At 41.0% G+C, this 20,876-nt stretch overlaps 1 protein-coding gene across 3 annotated transcripts; it reads right to left on the bottom strand.

Annotated features, from left to right (window-relative positions):
- Positions 1-524: 524 nt before the first annotated feature.
- inavab (innate immunity activator b) lies at positions 525-20,343 on the bottom strand. 3 transcript variants are annotated; one of them, XM_078798587.1, is made up of 11 exons: positions 20,144-20,343; positions 15,258-15,389; positions 13,136-13,242; positions 10,445-10,578; positions 7,918-8,040; positions 7,529-7,760; positions 6,391-6,444; positions 6,009-6,312; positions 4,249-4,401; positions 2,406-3,090; positions 525-2,315 (listed from the first exon to the last, which is right to left on the bottom strand). In XM_078798587.1, the coding sequence occupies exons 3-11, from the start codon at positions 13,188-13,190 to the stop codon at positions 2,235-2,237; spliced, it is 1,821 nt and encodes a 606-aa protein (XP_078654713.1). In that variant the 5' UTR covers positions 13,191-13,242; positions 15,258-15,389; positions 20,144-20,343; the 3' UTR covers positions 525-2,234. The 3 variants fall into 3 exon arrangements, with proteins under 3 accessions (XP_078654713.1, XP_057911839.2, XP_057911840.2); XM_058055856.2 differs by having other exon boundaries at positions 13,136-13,207; XM_058055857.2 differs by having other exon boundaries at positions 13,136-13,207; positions 15,258-15,386.
- Positions 20,344-20,876: the final 533 nt, after the last annotated feature.

Here is a 20,876-nt window from a genome sequence, read left to right as displayed (position 1 = left end):
TGCTCCGTTCAAGTGAACACACCTTGAAACACCTGCAAAACAAGATTTGCAAAGAAATATTTTGTACCTTTTGTTTTGCAACCAACAGTTGATGGATACTGTGTTCTTAAAAGGGAGGATTTCATTAAAATAAATATTTTGAAACACATAATTTCTCATTCAGATCATCATTCACTGTTAAAATGTCCTTGGAGAAGGCCACACGGTGGCCAAGGGGTTAATACGCGGGGCCGCTTGGCATCTGTGTGGGTTTTCTTTCTCCAGGTACTCCGGTTTCCAAATTGTCCATAGGTATGAATGTGAGTGTGAATGGTTGTTTGTCTATATTTGCCCTGTGATTGGCTGGCGACCAGTCCAGTGTGTACCCCGCCTTTCATCCAAACACAGCTGAGATAGCTTATCTGCGACGCTAGTGAGGATAAGCGGCATAGAAAATGTATGTATGGATGGATGTCGTTGGAGAGAATAGAAATAAAATAAAAAATAAAAATAAAAAAATAGAATAAGATATCAAAAACTGAAACTCATCAATAGCAAAATCTTTTATTCCACAGGAAAACATTGTCATGAATGCAACAATATTACAACAGGATCTCATTTTTTTTTAAACCTAAAAATGTTTAAATAAAAAAAAAAGACAGTAAAAATGCACACAAGGGAAGATGATTGTGGTCTGTTACCTTTCTATATAACAGTCAACCGGACCAGGCTTTCACTCTTTTATCTTCACAAATTTCAAGTCTGACTTGATAGTTGATTTGATAGTCACAAGTCACAATAAATTAAATCACAGATAAATACAATCACAGTGAGAGACTGCGAGTGCGTGTACTTGAGTGGGGATCACTTCTACTTTGTCTGATGGACACACACATGACGTTTACTACGATTGTAATTTTTGCCACAAACCAAACTTCGGTCTGTTGTGATCTGCACTCTCGCATATTTCATGTACATTAGCTGCCAAGCTTCAAGTCTTTTTCTCATGTGATGCTACTGAGAATCTTATGTACTCATGTTAACATAGCATTGTTTCTCAACTCTTTAAGTTGCGAGTACACCAGCAATTAACATCCACTGACACAGAAGCTAGTAAAAAAAAAAAAAAAAAAAAAAAGCAGGTAAACAAGACAAATCTTAAGTGGCAAAACTGGAATGAGCAGCCTCTTGAAGGCAGAGTGGAACCAGCATACACAAAAATATATACGTCTTCTACATGACTCATTTACAGTATCTTACAATAGTGGTTGATAGTCTTCATAAAACGTGCTCATTCAACTGTTCACTTCATTAAGTCAGTGAAGGCCACATGGAATCAGACATTTTCTTCTGGTGCTCAATTTCAAAGTGAATTCATTCATTCATTCATTTTCTACCACTTTTCCTCACAAGGTGTGCGGGGGGTGCTGGAGCCTATCCCAGCTGTCTTCAACACCCTGGACTGGTGGCCAGCCAATCACAGGGCACATTTAGACAAACAACCATTCACACTCACATTCATACCTATGGACAATTTGGAGTCGCTAATTAACCTAGCATGTTTTTGGAATGTGGGAGGAAACCGGAGTACCCGGAGAAAACACACGCATGCACGGGGGAGGACATGCAAACTCCACGCAGAGATGGCCGAGGGTGGAATCGAACCCTGGTCTCCTAGCTGTGAAGTCTGTGCATTCCAAAAACATGCTAGGTTAATTAGCGACTCCAAATTGTTTATAGGTATGAATGTGAGTGTGAATGGTTGTTTGTCTATATGTGCCCTGTGATTGGCTGGCCACCAGTCCAGGGTGTACCCCGCCTCTCGCCTGAAGACAGCTGGGATAGGCTCCAGCACCCCCACGACCCTTGTGAGGGTGATAAGCGGTAGAAAATGAGATGGCCGAGGGTGGAATCGAACCCCGGTCTCCTAGCTGTGAAGTCTGTGCATTCCAAAAACATGCTAGGTTAATTAGCGACTCCAAATTGTCCATAGGTATGAATGTGAGTGTGAATGGTTGTTTGTCTATACGTGCCCTGTGATTGGCTGGCCACCAGTCCAGGGTGTACCCCACCTCTCGCCTGAAGACAGCTGGGATAGCTGTGAGTATAAGCGGTAGAAAATGAGATGGCCGAGGGTGGAATCGAACCCTGGTCTCCTAGCTGTGAGGTCTGCGCGCTAACCACTCGTCCACCGTGCCGCCTCAAAGTGAACTGTTGGCATTTAATTCTGTTCAACTCTTTGAAGAAGCGGCGATTCACACTTCGCTTACGTAGTGAGTGCCATTGTCTACCAGCCAGCGTTCTTGAGAGTCATCCGCGGTTCTCCTTTGGATGACCTGGATGAAATAATTAATTGGAGATCACTTGAAACCACCAACGATGACCATGATTGACAATTCATTTCATATAATTGAATTCGGGCCTACCTGCTCATGGTACCTTTGATTCTGGTTTCTGGGTGACTCCCGAGCCACCATGTGTTTGATCCTGACCGCTCCCTGTCTGTCAAGGGACCGTGACCTGGGTCCTTTGAGCTGACTGCGTCGGTGCCACGATTTCAGCTGTTCGCTCACCACTTGTCGCGGGAGTCCGTTTGAGCCGTACTGCGGATGATCCCATTGCGGGCTCGAGGAGGGTGAATGTCTGCTATCAGGAGCCACCACCAGCCTCTGTGGAGCTTCTTTGTAGCGGTACTCGTATCTGTTGGACAGACAGGGAGCCTGCTGGTTGCGATAAGTCCAAGGCATGTCAACATACGGAGGGTAGATCACGTCCTCGTTGTAGTATCCTTGGTGGGACTGATGCCTGGGACTGTGGTAGAAGCCAGCATGCGCGGTGGCTTGAGGTCCGTAGCTGCTGAATGGAGGACGTAGCGGGGAGGCGGCCCGATAGTGTCTGGGGAAATTGCAGGGCAGTTCTTGACTGGGGGAGCTGCTGTATGATGCAAATGAGTGTTCAGAGTTGCTGTCCTCGGAACCGGCGTTGTTGACACGATTGAACACGAGCGGAGAAGCTTCCGCTGATGTTTTGCTGTAATCTATGAGTCGCCGCCTTGGACCTCTGGTGCGACCACGCTCCTTTTCTGATGCGAGGGAAGATTCATTGGATATCCTGGGCAATTCCGACAAAACAAACATGGACAGAAACCGCTGTTAAATTCACTTTAACCACTTGGATTCAAGTCAGAAAATAGCGTTGGGTTTGCTGCGGTTGATCAGGTCCAGGCCATAATCGCCAATCGTCCTCTACAATGTCGACCCTTTGTTATTTATTATTTATTCTTCTAATTTCTATATTTTGTACTGTCATACTGTCTTGCACTGAAAATGGAGCTGCCGCAATTTCATTCTACTATATGTAAAATGACAATAAAGGGCATTCTGATTCTAATCCAAAATTTTCATCATACTTTTATACTTACATTTTTATATTTTATACTTTTATTTTCATCATTACTCCCCCCCTCCCCCACCCCATGCTTTTATTTCTGATGATATACTGTATGTGCGCAAAGACAGGAAGCAGAACTGGAGGTAGCAGAGATGAGGATGCCGAGGTTCACATTGAGTGTGACCAGGATGGATATGATCAGGAACAAGTATTTATTGATTAGCATTTGTGCTTGAACTGCTAATCCTAGTTCTGTAAACTATTGTAAACTATTGACTGTTCTTGAGTCAGGAAGCAGAACTGGAAGTAGCAGAGATGAGGATGCTGGGGTTCTCATTGGGAGTGACCAGGATGGATAGGATCAGGAAGGAGTACATCAGAGGGACATTACATGTTAGAGGCCTTGGAGATAAAGTCAGTATTCGGCCAGACTGAGATGGTCGGGACATGGAGAGATAGTGAATGCAACAGGAGGTAGCAGAGATGTGGATGCTGAGGGAGTGACCAGGATGGATAGGATCAGGAAGGAGTACATCAGAGGGACATTACATGTTAGAGGCCTTGGAGATAAAGTCCTTTAGGCCAGACTGAGATGGTCGGGACATGGAGAGATAGTGAATGGAACAGGAGGTAGCAGAGATGTGGATGCTGAGGGAGTGACCAGGATGGATAGGATCAGGAAGGAGTACATCAGAGGGACATTACATGTTATTTGTATATATTGGTAGAAGGATGCTACCAGGTAGGAGGCGTAGAGGAAGACCAAAGATGAGGTTAATGGATGTAGTGAATGAGGACATGAGGGTAGCCCCTGAAGGGAAAAGCCCAAAGAAGTGCGTAGAAAGGTGCTTGGACTCTTTACCGATTTAGTTTCAGTACCTGAGGGAAAGCTGCCTGTGAAGACGCATCTCCGGAGTGGAGGGCAAGCTATTGGACTGCGTTCGGCTCAGTTTCAAATGGGAGAGCTGCTGCGGTAGAGCTGAATGTGCCAAACAAGCCTCCAACGGCGGTAACAATTCGCTCTTGGCTGGACTGCAGAAAAACAGAAATATTTCACATTTTAATCCATCGGTTCATGATTTGTTTGTAAACTAAACACGGCATTAAAAACTGTAATGGCAACTGTAGTTAAGTCTAAAGCATGTTAACAAAGGATATGGAGGATAAAGAAAAGCTTTGTTAATGGTGCCGTTGAGTTAAAGGCATAATGTGCTCAGCGGTAATAATGCGCTTGAAATGCTTAAAAGTAGGTTAAGCTCTAAAATATGCAGACCAAAAATATACCTTATTCTCTGGGGACCAGAGTGTTGTACAACGGTGTCTTGTATCTCATGCAAAACTGTGCTCAGCATCATATATTAACATAATAGGTGTGTATGTTTTAATATTTACCTTTTTATATTAAAATCAACCTTAATTGCAGTTTATCTTAATAACACCTACAGTATATCACCTCAATTTAGTTTTACTAGTTAGACGTTGTACCACATATTCACCAATAGATGGCAGTGCTGGATATTACTTGAAACTAATGGAAGCTGAAGTGACCATGAGAGACATTTTTTCTTTCTGTTCCAAAAGATAACAGTGAAAAAATACAGATAAATCCCACCAAATGTAACAAATTATTGACTTTGTCCATTGTTCCGACACCAGTTTTCCCATGCTGGAAGATTTAAACTCAGCTTGATACACACAAAACGTGACAAGAGATACAATAAAACATGTCAGCTAAAGCACCAGTATTGGTCACTTGTAGATTAAAAGAGAACAGCATGTGTGTCATTCTTTTTTAAGCTGATTTACTACAATAAAATGTACAAGCGGGCTGTGCGGTGATTAAGTGGTTGGTTCGGAGACCTCACAGCTAGGAGACCAGGGTTCGATTCCACCCTCGGCCATCTCTGTGTGGAGTTTGCATGTTCTCCCCGTGCATTGGCGGGCTTTCTCCGGGTACTCCGGTTTCCTCCCACATTCCAAAAACATGCTAGGTTCATTAGCGACTCCAAATTGTCCATAGGTATGAATGTGAGTGTGAATGGTTGTTTGTCTATATGTGCCCTGTGATTGGCTGGCCACCAGTCCAGGGTGTACCCCGTCTCAAAAACAGCTGGGATAGGCTCCAGCATGTCCAACATGATAGAGTGAAAAGAAGTTCTCCTCCTATTGCGTGTGGAAATGGTACATTTTTGGCTTTTTTGTTTTGTCTTTGAGCTGCACGGCGGTCAAGTTGTTAGCGCGCAGACCTCACAGCTAGGAGACCCGAGTTCAATCCCACTCTCGGCCATCTCTGTGTGGAGTTTGCATGTTCTCCCCATTTGCATGCGTGGGTTTTCTACGGGTACTCCGGTTTCCTCCCACATTCCAAAATCATGCTAGGTTAATTGGCGACTCCAAATTATCCCTAGGTATGAATGTGAGTGTGAATGGTTGTTTGTCTATATGTGCCCTGTGATTGGCTGGCCACCAGTTCAGGTCGACCCTCGTGAAGATAAGCGGTAGAAAATGAATGAATGAAAACGTACAAGCTGGTTTGCTGAGCTTCATCTCATTTCGCAAACTAGTCTCTGCAAAAGTGTTGTGACTTGTCCAAATGAGACACTCAGAAATGTGTCATGATGGATGATGGTCTCCATTACCTGGCCTTGCCGGAGGAACGTGACTTCTTGCTCTTCTGGTATGGCTGGTCCAGGCTAGACTCAGACCAAGGGGAGTGCTGAATAGGAGGCGGGTCATATGAGGCAGGACTTGAGGTAAAACTCATAGAAGAAGAGTCCAGACTGGGGTGGGGTGACTGGCTCGGTGTGAGCGGCAGGGTCTGCGGACCCACGCTGGGTGACAGGTAGGAGCCGTCTGTGGACACACAGAGTGTCTGTGGAGAGTCCGCCGTATCTCCTGAATATAAAAGCCCGGAGGACGGCTGTGAAGACTCGCTCGCCACTTCTAAAAGGAAAATATGACACACTTAAGTGAACACAAATACATCTTGAAGGATTCTTCCTTGTAACCTTTGAGCCTTACCTTCATCTTGAACCACCGAATCAGACAAAGAGCTGTCATCGGATGCAGCGAGATCTGAAAAAGCATAACAGACTTTGAGGTACTTCAATTAAGGGGTAATCGCCACGGATTTAGTTTCCGATTCCGATTCTGATTAGTATTCCGAGTAAAATTCAGGCTGGTCTCGGCTAAACCGAACTGCTACAGATATTCGATCATTCATTCATTCATTCATTTTCTACCGCTTTTTCCTCACGAGGGTCACGGGGGTGCTGGAGCCTATCCCAGCTGTCTTCGGGCGAGAGGCAAGGTACACCCCTGGACTGATGGCCAGCCAATCACAGGGCACATATAGACAAACAACCATTCACACTCACATTCATACCTATGGACAATTTGGAGTCGCTAATTAACCTAGCATGTTTTTGGAATGTGGGAGGAAACCCACGCATGCATGGGGAGAACATGCAAAATCCACACAGAGATGGCAGAGGGTGGAATCGAACCCTGGTCTGCGCGCTAACCACTCAACTGCCATGCAGCCTTTGTTGTGCAATTCATTCATTAATTTTCTACCGCTTATCCTCACCAGGGTCGCGGCGGGTGCTGGAACCTATCCCAGCTGTCTTCGGGCGAGAGGCGGGGTACACCCTGGACTGGTGGCCAGCCAATCACAGGGCACATATAGACAAACAACCATTCACACTCATATTCATACCTATGGACAATTTGGAGTCGCTAATTAACCTAGCATGTTTTTGGAATGTGGGAGGAAACCGGAGTACCCGGAGAAAACCCACGCATGCACAGGGAAGAACATGCAAATTCCACACAGAGAACGCCGTGGGTGGGATTGAACTCAGGTCAGTGCGCTAACCACTTGAGCACCGTGTAGCCCTTGGTGTGAAATTATTAAAGTAAAAATTGTTATAATGTAAGTTTTAACATTTATGGAAAACAGCCTTTCTTTAATTAAATGAAATAAACGCCGTGGCTATAATTCAAGTGTTTACTGAATGTTGCTGTACCACATGACATGGAGCACGAAATAACGGACTTGACCCGTGACTATGTCGCTATGTCGCTGACAATTCCTGCATTTGCACAAATTCCATGAAAGTATGGAATAATTTGTAGTCAATCGTTCACATGTTCTCACCTTGTTGCGTGATGTTAAAAGCAGGAAGTGGTGACGATTGACCGTGCTCCAGCCGCAGTCGGAAGGCAGTCTCTTGCAGCTGTTTGAGTTTCTTCTCCTCTCGCTTGCACTGCTCCAATCGACTCTTCCTAACGGCCTTGCTCAGGTGTCTCTCCTCGCAAAGCTTTCGTGCCGCTTCGTAGATCTTAAACTGAAGAGCTAACTCGGCATCGACGATATTTAGTGCCGACTCCTGCAGAAGTAGAATGAAACATCGATTAAGCACGTCATTCAAAACCAGGCATTCTCCACATACAATCAATCAGCTTTTAAGCCCTTTGAGGCTCTTTTGTGATTAAGGGCTATATAAATAAACTTGACTTGACTTGACTTGACTTGTGTGTTTTTACCTCAGCTGCCCGGGGGATGCTTTGCTCGTCGAGCTTGAACGCAGCTCCGATGCGCCTGCGGATGTGCGGCGGCTTCTCTCCTGGCAGCAGAGGATAATCTCCTGACAGCCGCCCCGTCAGCTCCTTAACAAAAATGAAATCACAAATGAAATCCTCGTATAAACAACATTTCAACCTGACCGACTTCATTTATCTGCAAATCTAACAATGAATAAAAACAGAAGACGCATTTCTGCTGCAAATGCAACGTTACGCTCCATCAGTCAAGCGTGAGAGTTTAGAAACGATACACAAGCATCATGTTCTCCTCGCATGTTGAGGCATATACGCAGGTCCGTTGCACAATTCTAGAACATTCTTAACATCTCACATCCTTCTATGGCACCTGCATCAAGTATCAAAACCACAGCGTGACAACACCGAGTTTATGATTTCATCATTCATAAAGACACTCATGCATTATGATGCTTACTTGTTATTTTATCACAATGACGACGAGCGGCGAAGGCGCGGTGCCTCCAATTAGATCACCTGAGCATGTCCTGACACGAGTGCCCAGCCCAAGAGTCAACAGGAAGGAATGATCAGTACTGGGATTTTTTACCCTGAAGCAACTCTGCTGTGGCAGACTCCAATTCAGATTGTGTGTCCAGTTTCAAAATTACAGAGTTTTATTTGGCTTTTATTTTATTTTACTTTTATTTGACAAGGGCAGTGTAGGGAGAGATGAGATGAAAATAGCAAATAGCTTGCAACAGTACCAAGATAACTGTGTCTTGCCTGTGACATCATGATCTGGGGCTGCATTAGTGCTGCCGACACTGGGGAGTTGTGGTTCATTGAGCAAAACCTAAATTAGAACTTGAGCGTGATCCCCTCTCCCTTTGGGAATATGGCCAATGGTGCTCATACTATGTCCGCTGTGAGGTGTATTCACTACTGTTGCCGGTCTTTTAAAAAAAAAAATACACTTACTACCCTGATGCTGCCTTTACACTTGCACAAATCGCCATGGCGATGTGTATCATTTAAATGGTATACCTGAAAAGACGAGTTTTTTTTATTTTATTTTATTTGGGCAAATATATGAAACATTACAGTGCATTTCTTACATCAATCAAAATATAACTTTCCATTATTTACATTTGTATTCAACTATCTGATCACAAGCCCAAAAGGAGTAGGCTGAAGCAAAAGCTTATAAATGCCTTCCCCTTTTTGCAAGATATAATTATGTTCATGCCACAGTCTTGTTTTCCCCTGTTATTATTATCATTGTAATATTATTATTGTTATAAACTTTATCATTATTACCATTATTATTGTTATTATTATCACCATTATTATTCATTCATTCATTCATCAAGACAAGCTCCATTGTCGCCAACCAATCACAGGGCACATATAGACAAACAACCATTCACACTCACATTCATACCTATGGACAATTTGGAGTCGCCAATTAACCTAGCATGTTTTTGGAATGTGGGAGGAAACCAGAGTACCCGGAGAAAACCCACGCATGCACGGGGAGAACATGCAAACTCCACACAGAGATGGCTGAGGGTGGAATTGAACCCTGGTCTCCTAGCTGTGAGGTCTGCGTGCTAACCACTGGACCGCCGTGCCGCCCCCACCATTATTATAATCATCATTAATATTACCATTTTCATCATTATAGTTGTTTGTTATAGTTGTGTATCATTATTATCATCTTTATCTATTTGCAACGGACCTACAAGACGAACTCCACAGAAGGAGCCTTCGTTGGAGAAACGAAAAGTGAGGAATTGCTGATTCACTTTGGGCATTGTGATCAGAGATTAACAGAACTTCACAAGGAATTCCCCCCCTGACTTCCACCACCTCTTGTGGTGGAAAAAAAAGTTAACCCATTCGTGAGAATGCCCGCATTGTTTGCATATAGTTTGTGCTGCATTCACGAGGATTATGCATGCCAAAAATGTTGAATATTTCGAAGTTCAAATTTCTTGCATGCTTGCTTGGTGTAAATAATAATGATGTTACAAAAGATAAAAGGGTAAATAAAGAGACCACTTATCAGTCTTGTGCTGTGATGACATTTAGTTTAACTTAAGATGATTCACACATTTATAATAAATCAACTTCTCTTTTTTTTTTTCCAGTCAGGATGGGTTTGTTTTTTTTGGTCACAAATCCTATAAACTTGCAGTTTCTTCTAGTCATGCGGATATGTGACTTTAGAAATGCTGAAGTAAAAGTGAAGCTTATCTAAAAAAAAAAAAGAGGAGTGCGGACTGAAACCAAAAATAAAAAGACAAGCTCCATTTTCCAGTCAACCTCAAAAGCATCTCCTCTTGCGTGCCATTTTCCGAGCGTGCAGTAAATGTCTCATCAATCACCGCACATAAAAAGGTGCTGGCTGTCTGGTATGACACATTGGCAAAATAATAGAATAGCACCTTCCCCCGATGACGTAACAGCTGCTAAAAGCTAAAAAGGTTTCAACAGAGCTTGTGGTGACATCATGCGATCGTTTACTCACAGCTTCTCGAATGCAGAGTTTCTTCAGCTCCAGAAGGCACAGGTCTAATTGGTCTTGGAGCGCCTGGTGTTTGAGCTTCATGGCCCGTGTGTGCGTGCCGACATCCTTCGTGTGTGATGTTGGGCTGTCTGAGCCTGTGGTGTACAACAAACATTAACTTTACCTGTTATGTAGCTTGGAAGCACTATTACGGTCACATTGAGAGTAGGATTCAATATTAATAAATGGAATATTTTGGTAGTGAACAGCACAAAAAACCTGTTTATAACCTTCTAAAAAGCTTTAACATTATTAGAGCCCTGCAGACATGAAATAACACCCCTATAGTCACCTTTATATTATTAGTACCTAATATTGTAGAGATGATAAGCAATATTAAGACATAATTCAGACATAATAAAGTCCCTTGTAGTATCTTGAGTGTAATGTGGGCCGTTCCCACATCATTAAAAAAATTGATTGGCATTAGCTTATCATCTTCACTATCAATTGATTGGTATATGATAAACAGATGCGAATAGATATCCGGTTTGACAAGTGAGAGATGCAGCTGCGTTCGTATCAGCCCCCTGGATGGAGAAGGATCAGCCATAAACGCTCAGATTGCTTATATTATTTACGTCTCGTAAATAACACAAGAACCTGGGCTGCCGGTGAAACAATTGTTATGCATGCTCTGTAGCTTAGCATCAAGCATCACCTAGCAAGAATGAATTTAAATAGCATTACTAGCTTGTAACAGGGAAAGACTTTCAACACATCAGCAAAGCATAAGTACATTATAGAGATCTAATTTATCTCATTTATTACAATGCATTATCATAGTCACTGCAAAGGACCTAAAATGAATCTTTGGCGGGACCGACCATCACAAAATCCATGTTGATATTCCAAAAAATGTAGTATTAGTATTGCATTAGTATTTAAACAAACAAAAAAACCTAATGGAGGTAAATAAGCAACGGTGAAGGTCGGTATAAAAAAAAAAAGACTATTTTGAAAAAGTGTTTTTGTCAGTGTTTTCAATGGTAACAATGAAAGTGTGTCAGAATCTCTGTAACTATTGACAACGTGAGTGTTCAAGTAGTGCGGTCTGTCGCCTTGGAGACTAATAACATCAGGATTAGTCTCCTGGTCGGAGTTAGGAGCTCCAGTCAGAATGCATTGACTATTGCATACCTTTAGAGATTATTAACAGATTCCCTGCAGGTGCTAACAAACATCTGAGGTACAACAGGAAAGATATGTGGCAGTGTGACAATAGAGTAGAGAATTCCACTTCCTAGAGAGACAATCGGCTATTCTTGATGGATGGACACGTTCTCATTGTATAGAGCAGACACCACGTGGTCCAATTAAGGCCAAAGGAATGTCACTAAGGCCAGAACTAAGCAGCACACATTACACGATGCAGCAAAAACAACACTGCTGGTCTTGGAGAGACAACAACAACATTTTGCCTTGAAATGTTTTGACAATGATTACCAAAACTGTTGCAGAATGAAATTGAAACAAATTGAGGTTCACCGTCACTGCTTTAGATACTTTTTTGGTTTGTTTTTGTTAGAAGAAAGACAAAGCAAGAACACCATCCACAGCATTACTTGCAGTTTAGGTGCAGTACTGAAAGCACCAAAGCCCCGCCTTCTACTGTCTGCATTATTCATCCATTTTCTATGCCGCTTATCCTCATGAAGGTCGCGGAGGTGCTGGAGCCGATCCCAGCTGTCTTCTACACCCCGGACTGGTGGCCAGCCAATCACAGGGCACATATAAACAAACAACCATTCACACTCACATTCATACCTATGGACAATTTGGAGTCGCCGATTAACCTAGCATGTTTTTGGAATGTGGGAGGAAACCGAAGTACCCGGAGAAAACCCACGCATGCACTGGGAGAACATGCAAACTCCACACAGACGTCTAATATTTATTAACTGTACAGTGTTTTAATCATTTTAAAAACGATAACTCTTATACATATACATAACTAAATAAAACTAAACTAAATCAAAACTTCACATCTTGTGGTGTCCATAGTACCCGAAGAAAACCCACGCATGCACGGGGAGAACATGCAAACTCCACACAGACGCCTAATATTTATTAACTGTACAGTGTTTTAATCATTTTAAAAAGGATAACTCTTATACATATACATAACTAAATAAAACTAAACTAAATCAAAACTTTACATCTTGTGGTGTCCGTAGTACCCGGAGAAAACCCACAAATGCACAGGGAGAACATGCAAACTCCACACAGAAATGCCAGTGCGGGGAATCGAACCCGGGTCTCCAAGCTGTGTGGCCTGTGCGCTAAACACTAGGCCTCTCTGCATTATTATATTGTCTCGAGATGACATTACATTAATGAACATTCTGGTAGTTCTGTACAGGCTGCAAATGACCCAGATTCTAGCATATTTGCTCATTTTCGTCTCTAGTCCTGAGGCAGGGAAATAAAAACAACTAAAAATATAAAATATCAAGTAAAAACACAAACATGCCCATAAAAATAACATTAAACAATAAAATTTGTCATAATGAGGACATGATTGAGGAGTGGCATAAAGTGCTGAGGCATCACACTCATCTGTAACTTGTAACAGAACAGCGTATTCATTATATTCATAATTATACTGTAATAATGCAACAACATTGTGAACAAAATGAAAGCATGTTTTACCAGAGTGAAGGATGATGCCGCTGTCGGTGTCACTGAACTCGCCGTTGCCTTCCATACGCTTTACTTTGTGTTCTTCAGTGATGAGAAAAGAAAATAATCACCATGTCCTGTAGAGAAAAAATGACACTTTATGATGTTCTAAAAATAATATCTGTCCAGAGAGAAAAGAGACAAGCATGGATGAGCACAGTGTCTAAAAACGTGGCTATAAAATACAGCTGATATGAAGTGTGGTTACATTTCTGGTGTGAGTAAATAAGCAGCGTCTCAGCAAGGACTATTACCCAACCATGTGACCTGTAGCTAGAGTGATATGATTCAGGTGTGACTTACCACCTTGACCCCGCAATCACAGGTGTAGTCATAGCATGTAGCGGCCGCCTCGGTGAATACACATGTTGCCACGTCTGGCCTGTTTCCTTTGACTGCTCTGTTGTCATATGACGCCCGGGTTCATGACCCCTGGTTGGATTATTAACTAAAGGGATGGGCGGAATGTGTAGCAGTATGGTTGAATCACATTCCGGCACACGGAGGAGGTTCGGTTTGTTTAGTGATGGAAAACTAAGGTGCAATTTTTACAAGTTGTTTGCACAGTGCACAGCTTCATGGTGAGGAACGCCTGTTGTTATCAGTCTGGACGTGATGTGAGCATGACACATCCTTATTACGCTCATATGACTGTGACTTGCAAAGGAGGGAACTGGCCACTGGGTTGGTTACTGCAAACAAAACAAAAGTGTGTTGTATTTAAAATTAGCAATTCGGTCCCATATTTTTGGTCCCATATTGTTGTTACTCCATTGGAAATAGTCTTTCAGAACCATTAATATTGGGGAATATTATACAAAATCTTACATACTGTACAGTGGTGGCATAAAAGCTCTGAGAGTAAGTCACCTTTTGTGTTTGTAAGTTTTAACTTACTTAACAGCAAGTTTTAATTATTTTGTAATATGTTTGTGCAAGTTCTGTGTCATTTTGAATTAAGAATATTACAAAAAACTACTTGCTAGTGATATTCGATATACCAATAATGTCCAGCATTACCGATACTGATATTGGTACGTGCATATCATGTAATGAACACACAATACTTCATTTACTATGATGCTACCAGATGCTAAATAAGACAAATACTGTAATATACAATGAAAGTTATAAAGTGCTACATTTTGTCTGAAACAAAACAGTTCATAAATTATGATCAACAATCTTTTATTCACAGGTACCGTGAATATTAACAAACATTTCTGTCAATATGCCAGAATTATCCAAAAGTCCTAATCCCATTTGTTAATATTTGGTAATGGTAATGGTTTAATTTCATTTGAACATGCATCAGATTACAATTGAATGCATCACATAATCAGTTCCCAGTTCCACATGTCCAACAGGAGTAGGAAGAAGCAAAGCTTATTAAATCCTACCCCTCCATCTGGTACTTTTACAATCAGTAACAAATGTTACATTTGTTCACTTCCTGCTTTCTATAATATTTTTTTTTTTTTAAATGAGGTATCAGTTCATTCATTTTAAACCATGATCGGTTTCTCAACACCAACAATACAATTTAGAAAACTGCACATTTCTATGTGGCACAAACATCCCTACATATAAGGACAGTGAAGTGCAAACTAACTCCGCTAACTCGAGGTAGTCGTTTTCTGTACCACCGGTCGCTTCTTATCAATACTTTGCTGCAGTTACGCGAGCTTCATGTGACTCCGAGTGATTCATCCCGAGGTGCGATATTAGATTAGAGTAGTATTGTATAACAAGGAAGGTAAAACAACGCGGACATACTGAGAGAGCAAGCTTTGTTGTAGCAAGGTGCAGTTTGACGAAGTCTCACTTGCGCACCAATGTCAATATCTAATACACACAAAAATTACTTTTGACATGTCTAACTACAGAGAAAATAGTAGTACTGAGAAACAATACTAACTTAACTTGATTATGGATTTTCCAAGCAATTTTGATAGTGACTGATCATAACAAATTACAACTAAGGTATAATAGATACCATAGAAACAATGACAGATCCGTATTAAATCTGCATTATTTCACTATGTTTACATTTACAACACAATACAAACGTCAGCGTGTAGAATGTACTTACTTCAGGACCAATTTCCGAAATCCAAAGCGTGAATACTCCTCAGAGTCTACCAGGGGGACTGGAGCCTGGTCATTGTGCAGAGTATTTGGACAGGAATGAGAGGCTGGCCCAGCGAGGAAAAAGCGCTGCCTGCTGGAAGGGAGTGGCCACACACACACACACACACACACACACACACACACAGTCGGTATCATATAACTCCCATCTGATGTTGAAACTGTGTCAAGAACAATGAGCAGGTTATTGAGAATTTCTTGGCAATTATACACGCTCTTATCAGTTGGTTGGATAAGGGAGGCAACCTGACTAATAAGCGTGCCCTGTGGGGGTACGCGTGATTAAAAAAAAAAAAGTAACAAATCTCAAGGATGGCATGAGAACGCACAGCAGGACAACATATTAAAAAAAGAGTTAAATGAACACATGCTGTGGTCGGTATTTGCAACACTACTGGCCTGTTTATGTTCTCTCATAACATATTATATATATATATATATATATATATATACATACAGTAGATGAATTATCTGGTCAGTGCATGACTACTGCCATCTCCTGGATGTTCGCATTGAAACCCATGATTAAAACAAAGATTTTGAAAACCGCGTGCTGGAAATATCTCACCCTCCTCAAACTTCCAGTAACCAGAAGCCATTTTTGTGTTACTTCCACTATAAAGAGAGGAACCACATGCTGGTGGGATAGTCGCTATGATTTATAGCCACACGGAACACCACCTGCTTTCTCAACGCATGGCATGCATTCATTCCCAATCTCAATATTCACTTTGGATTTCCAGGAATGTTGGTGCGGGTAATTCTCAGATACTTAAAAAGAACATTTCACTAAAGCAGTCGCTCAGGGACAAAAAAAAAAGGAACTGCATTATTGGCGGTTTATTAATTTGGTTCGCACAATTATGCCGAAATGGCTTCAATAATTGTCAACAGCATCCATCTATTTTCTGTACCGTTTGCCCTTATTAGGATCGTGGGTGACTGGCTGGGGCCTGTCGTAGTTGACTTTGGCTGAGAGGCAAACAACCATTCACACTCACTTTCACAATTTAGAGTGTCCAGTTGGTCTTAAATGCATGTTTTTGGGATGTGGGACTAAGGTGGTATTACCCAAGGAAAGACATGCATGGAAGGCATGGAAAGGTATGAAAATAGGATATTTTTATTTATATGACATACATATACATCCATATCAGAATGCTAAAACATAAAATGTCCATCAAATCAATGTCACCTAATAGTGCGGAACTACGGTACTACAATTTCGAAACCCACCAAAAGTTTACTCTCTCACCATACGAACACGAAAGCACTCATTTTGTCTTTGATTATATACTTAAACAATGTATCATGAATATACTTAACATAAACCTGTATAATATATATTGTGTATCATATAGTATGCATATCATATAATCAAATGGACATAAGCTGATAATGGTAAATTAATTTGAACATGCATCAGATTACAATTGAATGCATCACATAATCAGTTCCCAGTTCCACATGTCCAAAAGGAGTAGGAAGAAGCAAAGCTTATTAAATCCTACCCCTCCATCTGGTACTTTTACAATCAGTAACTGTTACATTTGTTCACTTCCTGCTTTCCTAATATTCATTCATTCATTTTCTACCGCTTTTCCTCACAAGAGTTGCGAGGGGGTGCTGGAGCCTATCCCAGTTGTCTTTGGGCGAGAGGCGGGGTACACCCTGGACTGGTGGCCAGCCAATCACAGGGCACATATAAACAAACAACCATTCACACTCACATTTGGAGTCGCTAATTAACCTAGCATGTTTTTGGAATGTGGGAGGAAACCGGAGTACCCGGAGAAAACCCATGCATGCACGGGGAGAACATGCAAACTCCACACAGAGATGGCCGAGGGTGGAATTGAACCCTGATCTCTTCGCTGTGAGGTCTGTGCGCTAACCACTCGACCACCGTGCCGCCGCCTTTCTAATATAATTGAAGTTATTTTTTTATTATTATTTTTTTGTCACAAAGAATGAGGTGATATGACCATACAATATACATATAATATATATCCAAAGTTGTTTTCTTTATTTATTTCAAGCTGCTGCACAGTGGAGGCCCATCTTACACATAACATTTTCTTTAGCTCTTTTGTGATAACACCACCCGAGAGGTCCAAGAGGTGTCATGATGACCATGATGGATGAGGTTCAAGCAACGATAAGTTCAGTATCAATAACAACAGAGGAATGTAAATACACCTAACAAAGCTAGACTTAGAATTAGACTGTGGAGCCTATTAATTGATTTCCCATTATTTCCTATGCGGACAAACATTTTGAATGCAAACAAATCAGTGGTAGACCATCATCCTGGAATGGACTGCGTTCAACCTTAAGAGGTTCCACTGTATGTTTAATGTTTGAACTGCTCACTAATGCTATCTGAAGGTATGAGCTTATGATTAACTGGTTATGTGATAAAACTGTTTCAAGCAGATGCATTTAGCAAGAATGTATGTGAAAATAACATGTGCATCATGTGTTTGCTCAGACCAATTGTAAAACGACTCAGAGCTCTGATTAAGATCAAGTAAACGTTCTGCATGCCACGTCGTGGCCCTAAAAGGAGATAAGAGACGTGCAGCCGTACAAGTGGGTTATTACCGTTATTGCGAATGAAGCTGCTATTTAGAAGACGCTGTGAGGTGAAGAAAAACAACACACAATTTGTTATGTAGCTGATAGAAAATCATCATTATCACCACTAATTTGTTAATTCATATAAAAACACAGGTACAATTAACTTGAATGTGTTTTGTTATTATGACGCCTGGTAAGAATGTGTTAGACTTTCTTTTATCCAAGACTGATCCAGTGGAACCAGTTGGTGGACGCCATGGGTTGCTTTTCTAAAGCAGCAGTCCCCAAAGACACAGACAGAAGCCTTTGTGTCTGCAACACAGCAGCTGCCTAAACAAATTCTTCAAATATCCCCGAGTCATTTTTATAAGTGTACTACAAGACTACCGGTGCCAGTAGTCGGTGGCGGTGCCATCAGTTGACAACCAACTGCAGCGGAACATCTGAAGGCAAATAGACATTTTTAGACACTTTTTTCTTAAAGGGGACCTATTATGCTACTTTTTCAGCCCTTTGTATTGAGTTATGAACTCCTATAGAGCAGCTACACACAATAGCCATCAGGAAAGTGTTGTAGTTCTTCCAGAATCTGCACCTATTCAGTGTACTGCAAGACTACTGGTGCCAGCAGTGCAAGCACTGTAACTCCTTCTTGAGCGTATATGTATCATATCCATGGGCCAAAATTAGGTTATTAATTCATTTACAGTAACGCTAACATAAACACGAAATGCTGTAAACCGAAAACCGAGGACCACCTGTATTCACTATATAAAAAATTGTTTTGAAATACAAACAAATATGACGACAGGTTGGTTCAGCCTTAGTGGTCATCACAAATCGCCCCCCCCCCCCTTTTTGTGATATGCAACGATGTGTTAATAGATGATGGTGTAGTGTTGCATAAATCCTGTGGCAAGGCAATTATAATACTTACAGTATGGGTTTAAAAAGCCTAACAAAGCAAACAAAGAGTCCCTCCCTAAACTGGTGATATCCATCAGTGCAGCCACTGACTTGATAGCTCTGCCTGCCTGCAGGGTCCAAGCCGGAATAATGAAAAGGTGAAATGAATATTGCACCTCAATGAGCATTATGAATCATGTTTGGGCAACATTTGAAAAATGAAGCCTCAGAAAAAAAGCTCAGTTCACTGAGCATGAAAAGGACAATTGCACATTTTGTGCATATTTAGCTTTTTCTTTAGATAATTTTGCCTCCTATCCTGAAACAAGGTAATTTAAATATCACCACATAAGCGTATTATGTTTTTTTTATGTGAAACTTCTTCTTACACTTGTATGGCAGTTATAAACGTGAAAATTATACTTCCATAATGTCTGTAGAGTAAATAAAGGATTAATTTATTAACAGTGTAGTACCTTAACTACCCCACTTAGCACATTAGTGCAAATATTCTTACATTTGTTCAATTTGATATAATTCCAATGCATTTGCATCACTTTTTCAAATGAATGATAATACAAACATGCCAGTCTCTTTAAGAATTTAGAATTTAAATTAAAAAAAAAAAGAGTTAGTCGTGTCTGTGCCTGGGGCGGTGAAGTATCAGGGTCCTCGCTACCTCTGACCTCTCGCCCTCAGGTCAACACACAGGAATGTGGAGACTGTGGAATATTTGAGATGGACAAGACACAGCACAACCCTAACCTAACTAATACTAAATCAGGAAGTCAAATTGATAAGATCTGTGCATACAGTCTATCTCTTCACATAGTTGGTTGTTTTAATAACACAGTCACACACTTCATAGTTCCTCTGGTACATGTTTTCTATTGAAAGAGGATGTTGCAAACTAACTACTTCTCTGCATTTGTTTATCTTTAGGATGCACCTTTAGAAATGGCTTCTTTTTCCCTTAAAGGTAACAGCTACAACTGAACATTGTAGTGTAATGTAGATGTAAAGACAGTGTCATTATGGAGCAAGATGTAGAAAATGAAATAAAGGATGATTCATCACATAATAATGATAATATTAGTCCTCAAAATTTAGATATGTTTGGGTTTTTTGATTCTTGCAACCGTTACATTGATGCACAGAAGTCGGGCCCAGATTTAGAAGCATCTTAGTTTTTAAAAAAGTGAAATTTTGCCAGAGTATTAACTTCAGAGCGGTCTTATATTAAAAGAACCAAGTGGTTTCAATAATTTTCGGTAAAAACAAACAACATACACAATGGCAGAATGCTGTAGAAACAAACACTGCAATGCAAAGTTTGGCTCTTACCTTGCAGGCTAGCTAGCTAGCTAGCTAGCATCCAAAGCTAACTGACTCCATGCAATCTTCCCTCCATCCGCTCACATTCCCGACATTTGATGCTTCCCCAACACCGACGGAAGTCGTATAAAGTAGGTATTTGCGATCGCCTACCGGGATATAACTGACAGGATAAAATATAGTACGGAGGTTTGAAGTTAGTTTTACTCCCAAAAGTAAACTTTTGCTGATGGGGGAGGCTTGGGTTGACTGCTTGATACATTTAGGGTCCCTCGCAAAAACGAGTGTTGATACCATCAAACAGTGTCAAGATTGCTAGTGATTATGTTTCTGGTACTATGATTTACAATAAATATGGAAACATTTATACATTAATGTTTAAAATCTAAATAAAATTTGAATTTTGTGAAAAAACAGTTTTTACTTGTGAACAATTCCTATACATAGTGTTTTTGTTCTTCTGTTTAAATAATAAATACATATAATTACTGTTCTTTACTGAGATAATTTACTTATTTATAACGTATACCATTTTAGATGTTAGTCAGTTCGAAATTATCGGCATTTTCAGCATAAATTAGTCTGAAAGCTTTAAATTACCAGCTGAAAATATGTATTTGAATGCCTCACTTACGATTCGCTCTCCGGTGCTGCGTGGTTAGTTTACGGGACAACTTCTTGCTGGTAAATACGCTTTTCTTTAAAATGTCATTTTGGGGGTCAACTAATGTACTTTATGAAA

The sequence above is a fragment of the Doryrhamphus excisus genome, linkage group LG18, assembly GCF_037039965.1.
Source record: "Doryrhamphus excisus strain RoL-2023G ecotype Guam linkage group LG18, RoL_Dexc_Guam_v1.1, whole genome shotgun sequence".
In the NCBI taxonomy this organism is placed as follows: domain Eukaryota; kingdom Metazoa; phylum Chordata; class Actinopteri; order Syngnathiformes; family Syngnathidae; genus Doryrhamphus; species Doryrhamphus excisus.
The sequence above is the reverse complement of the archived record's forward strand: the minus strand, read 5'-3'. Positions and strand labels throughout refer to the sequence as shown.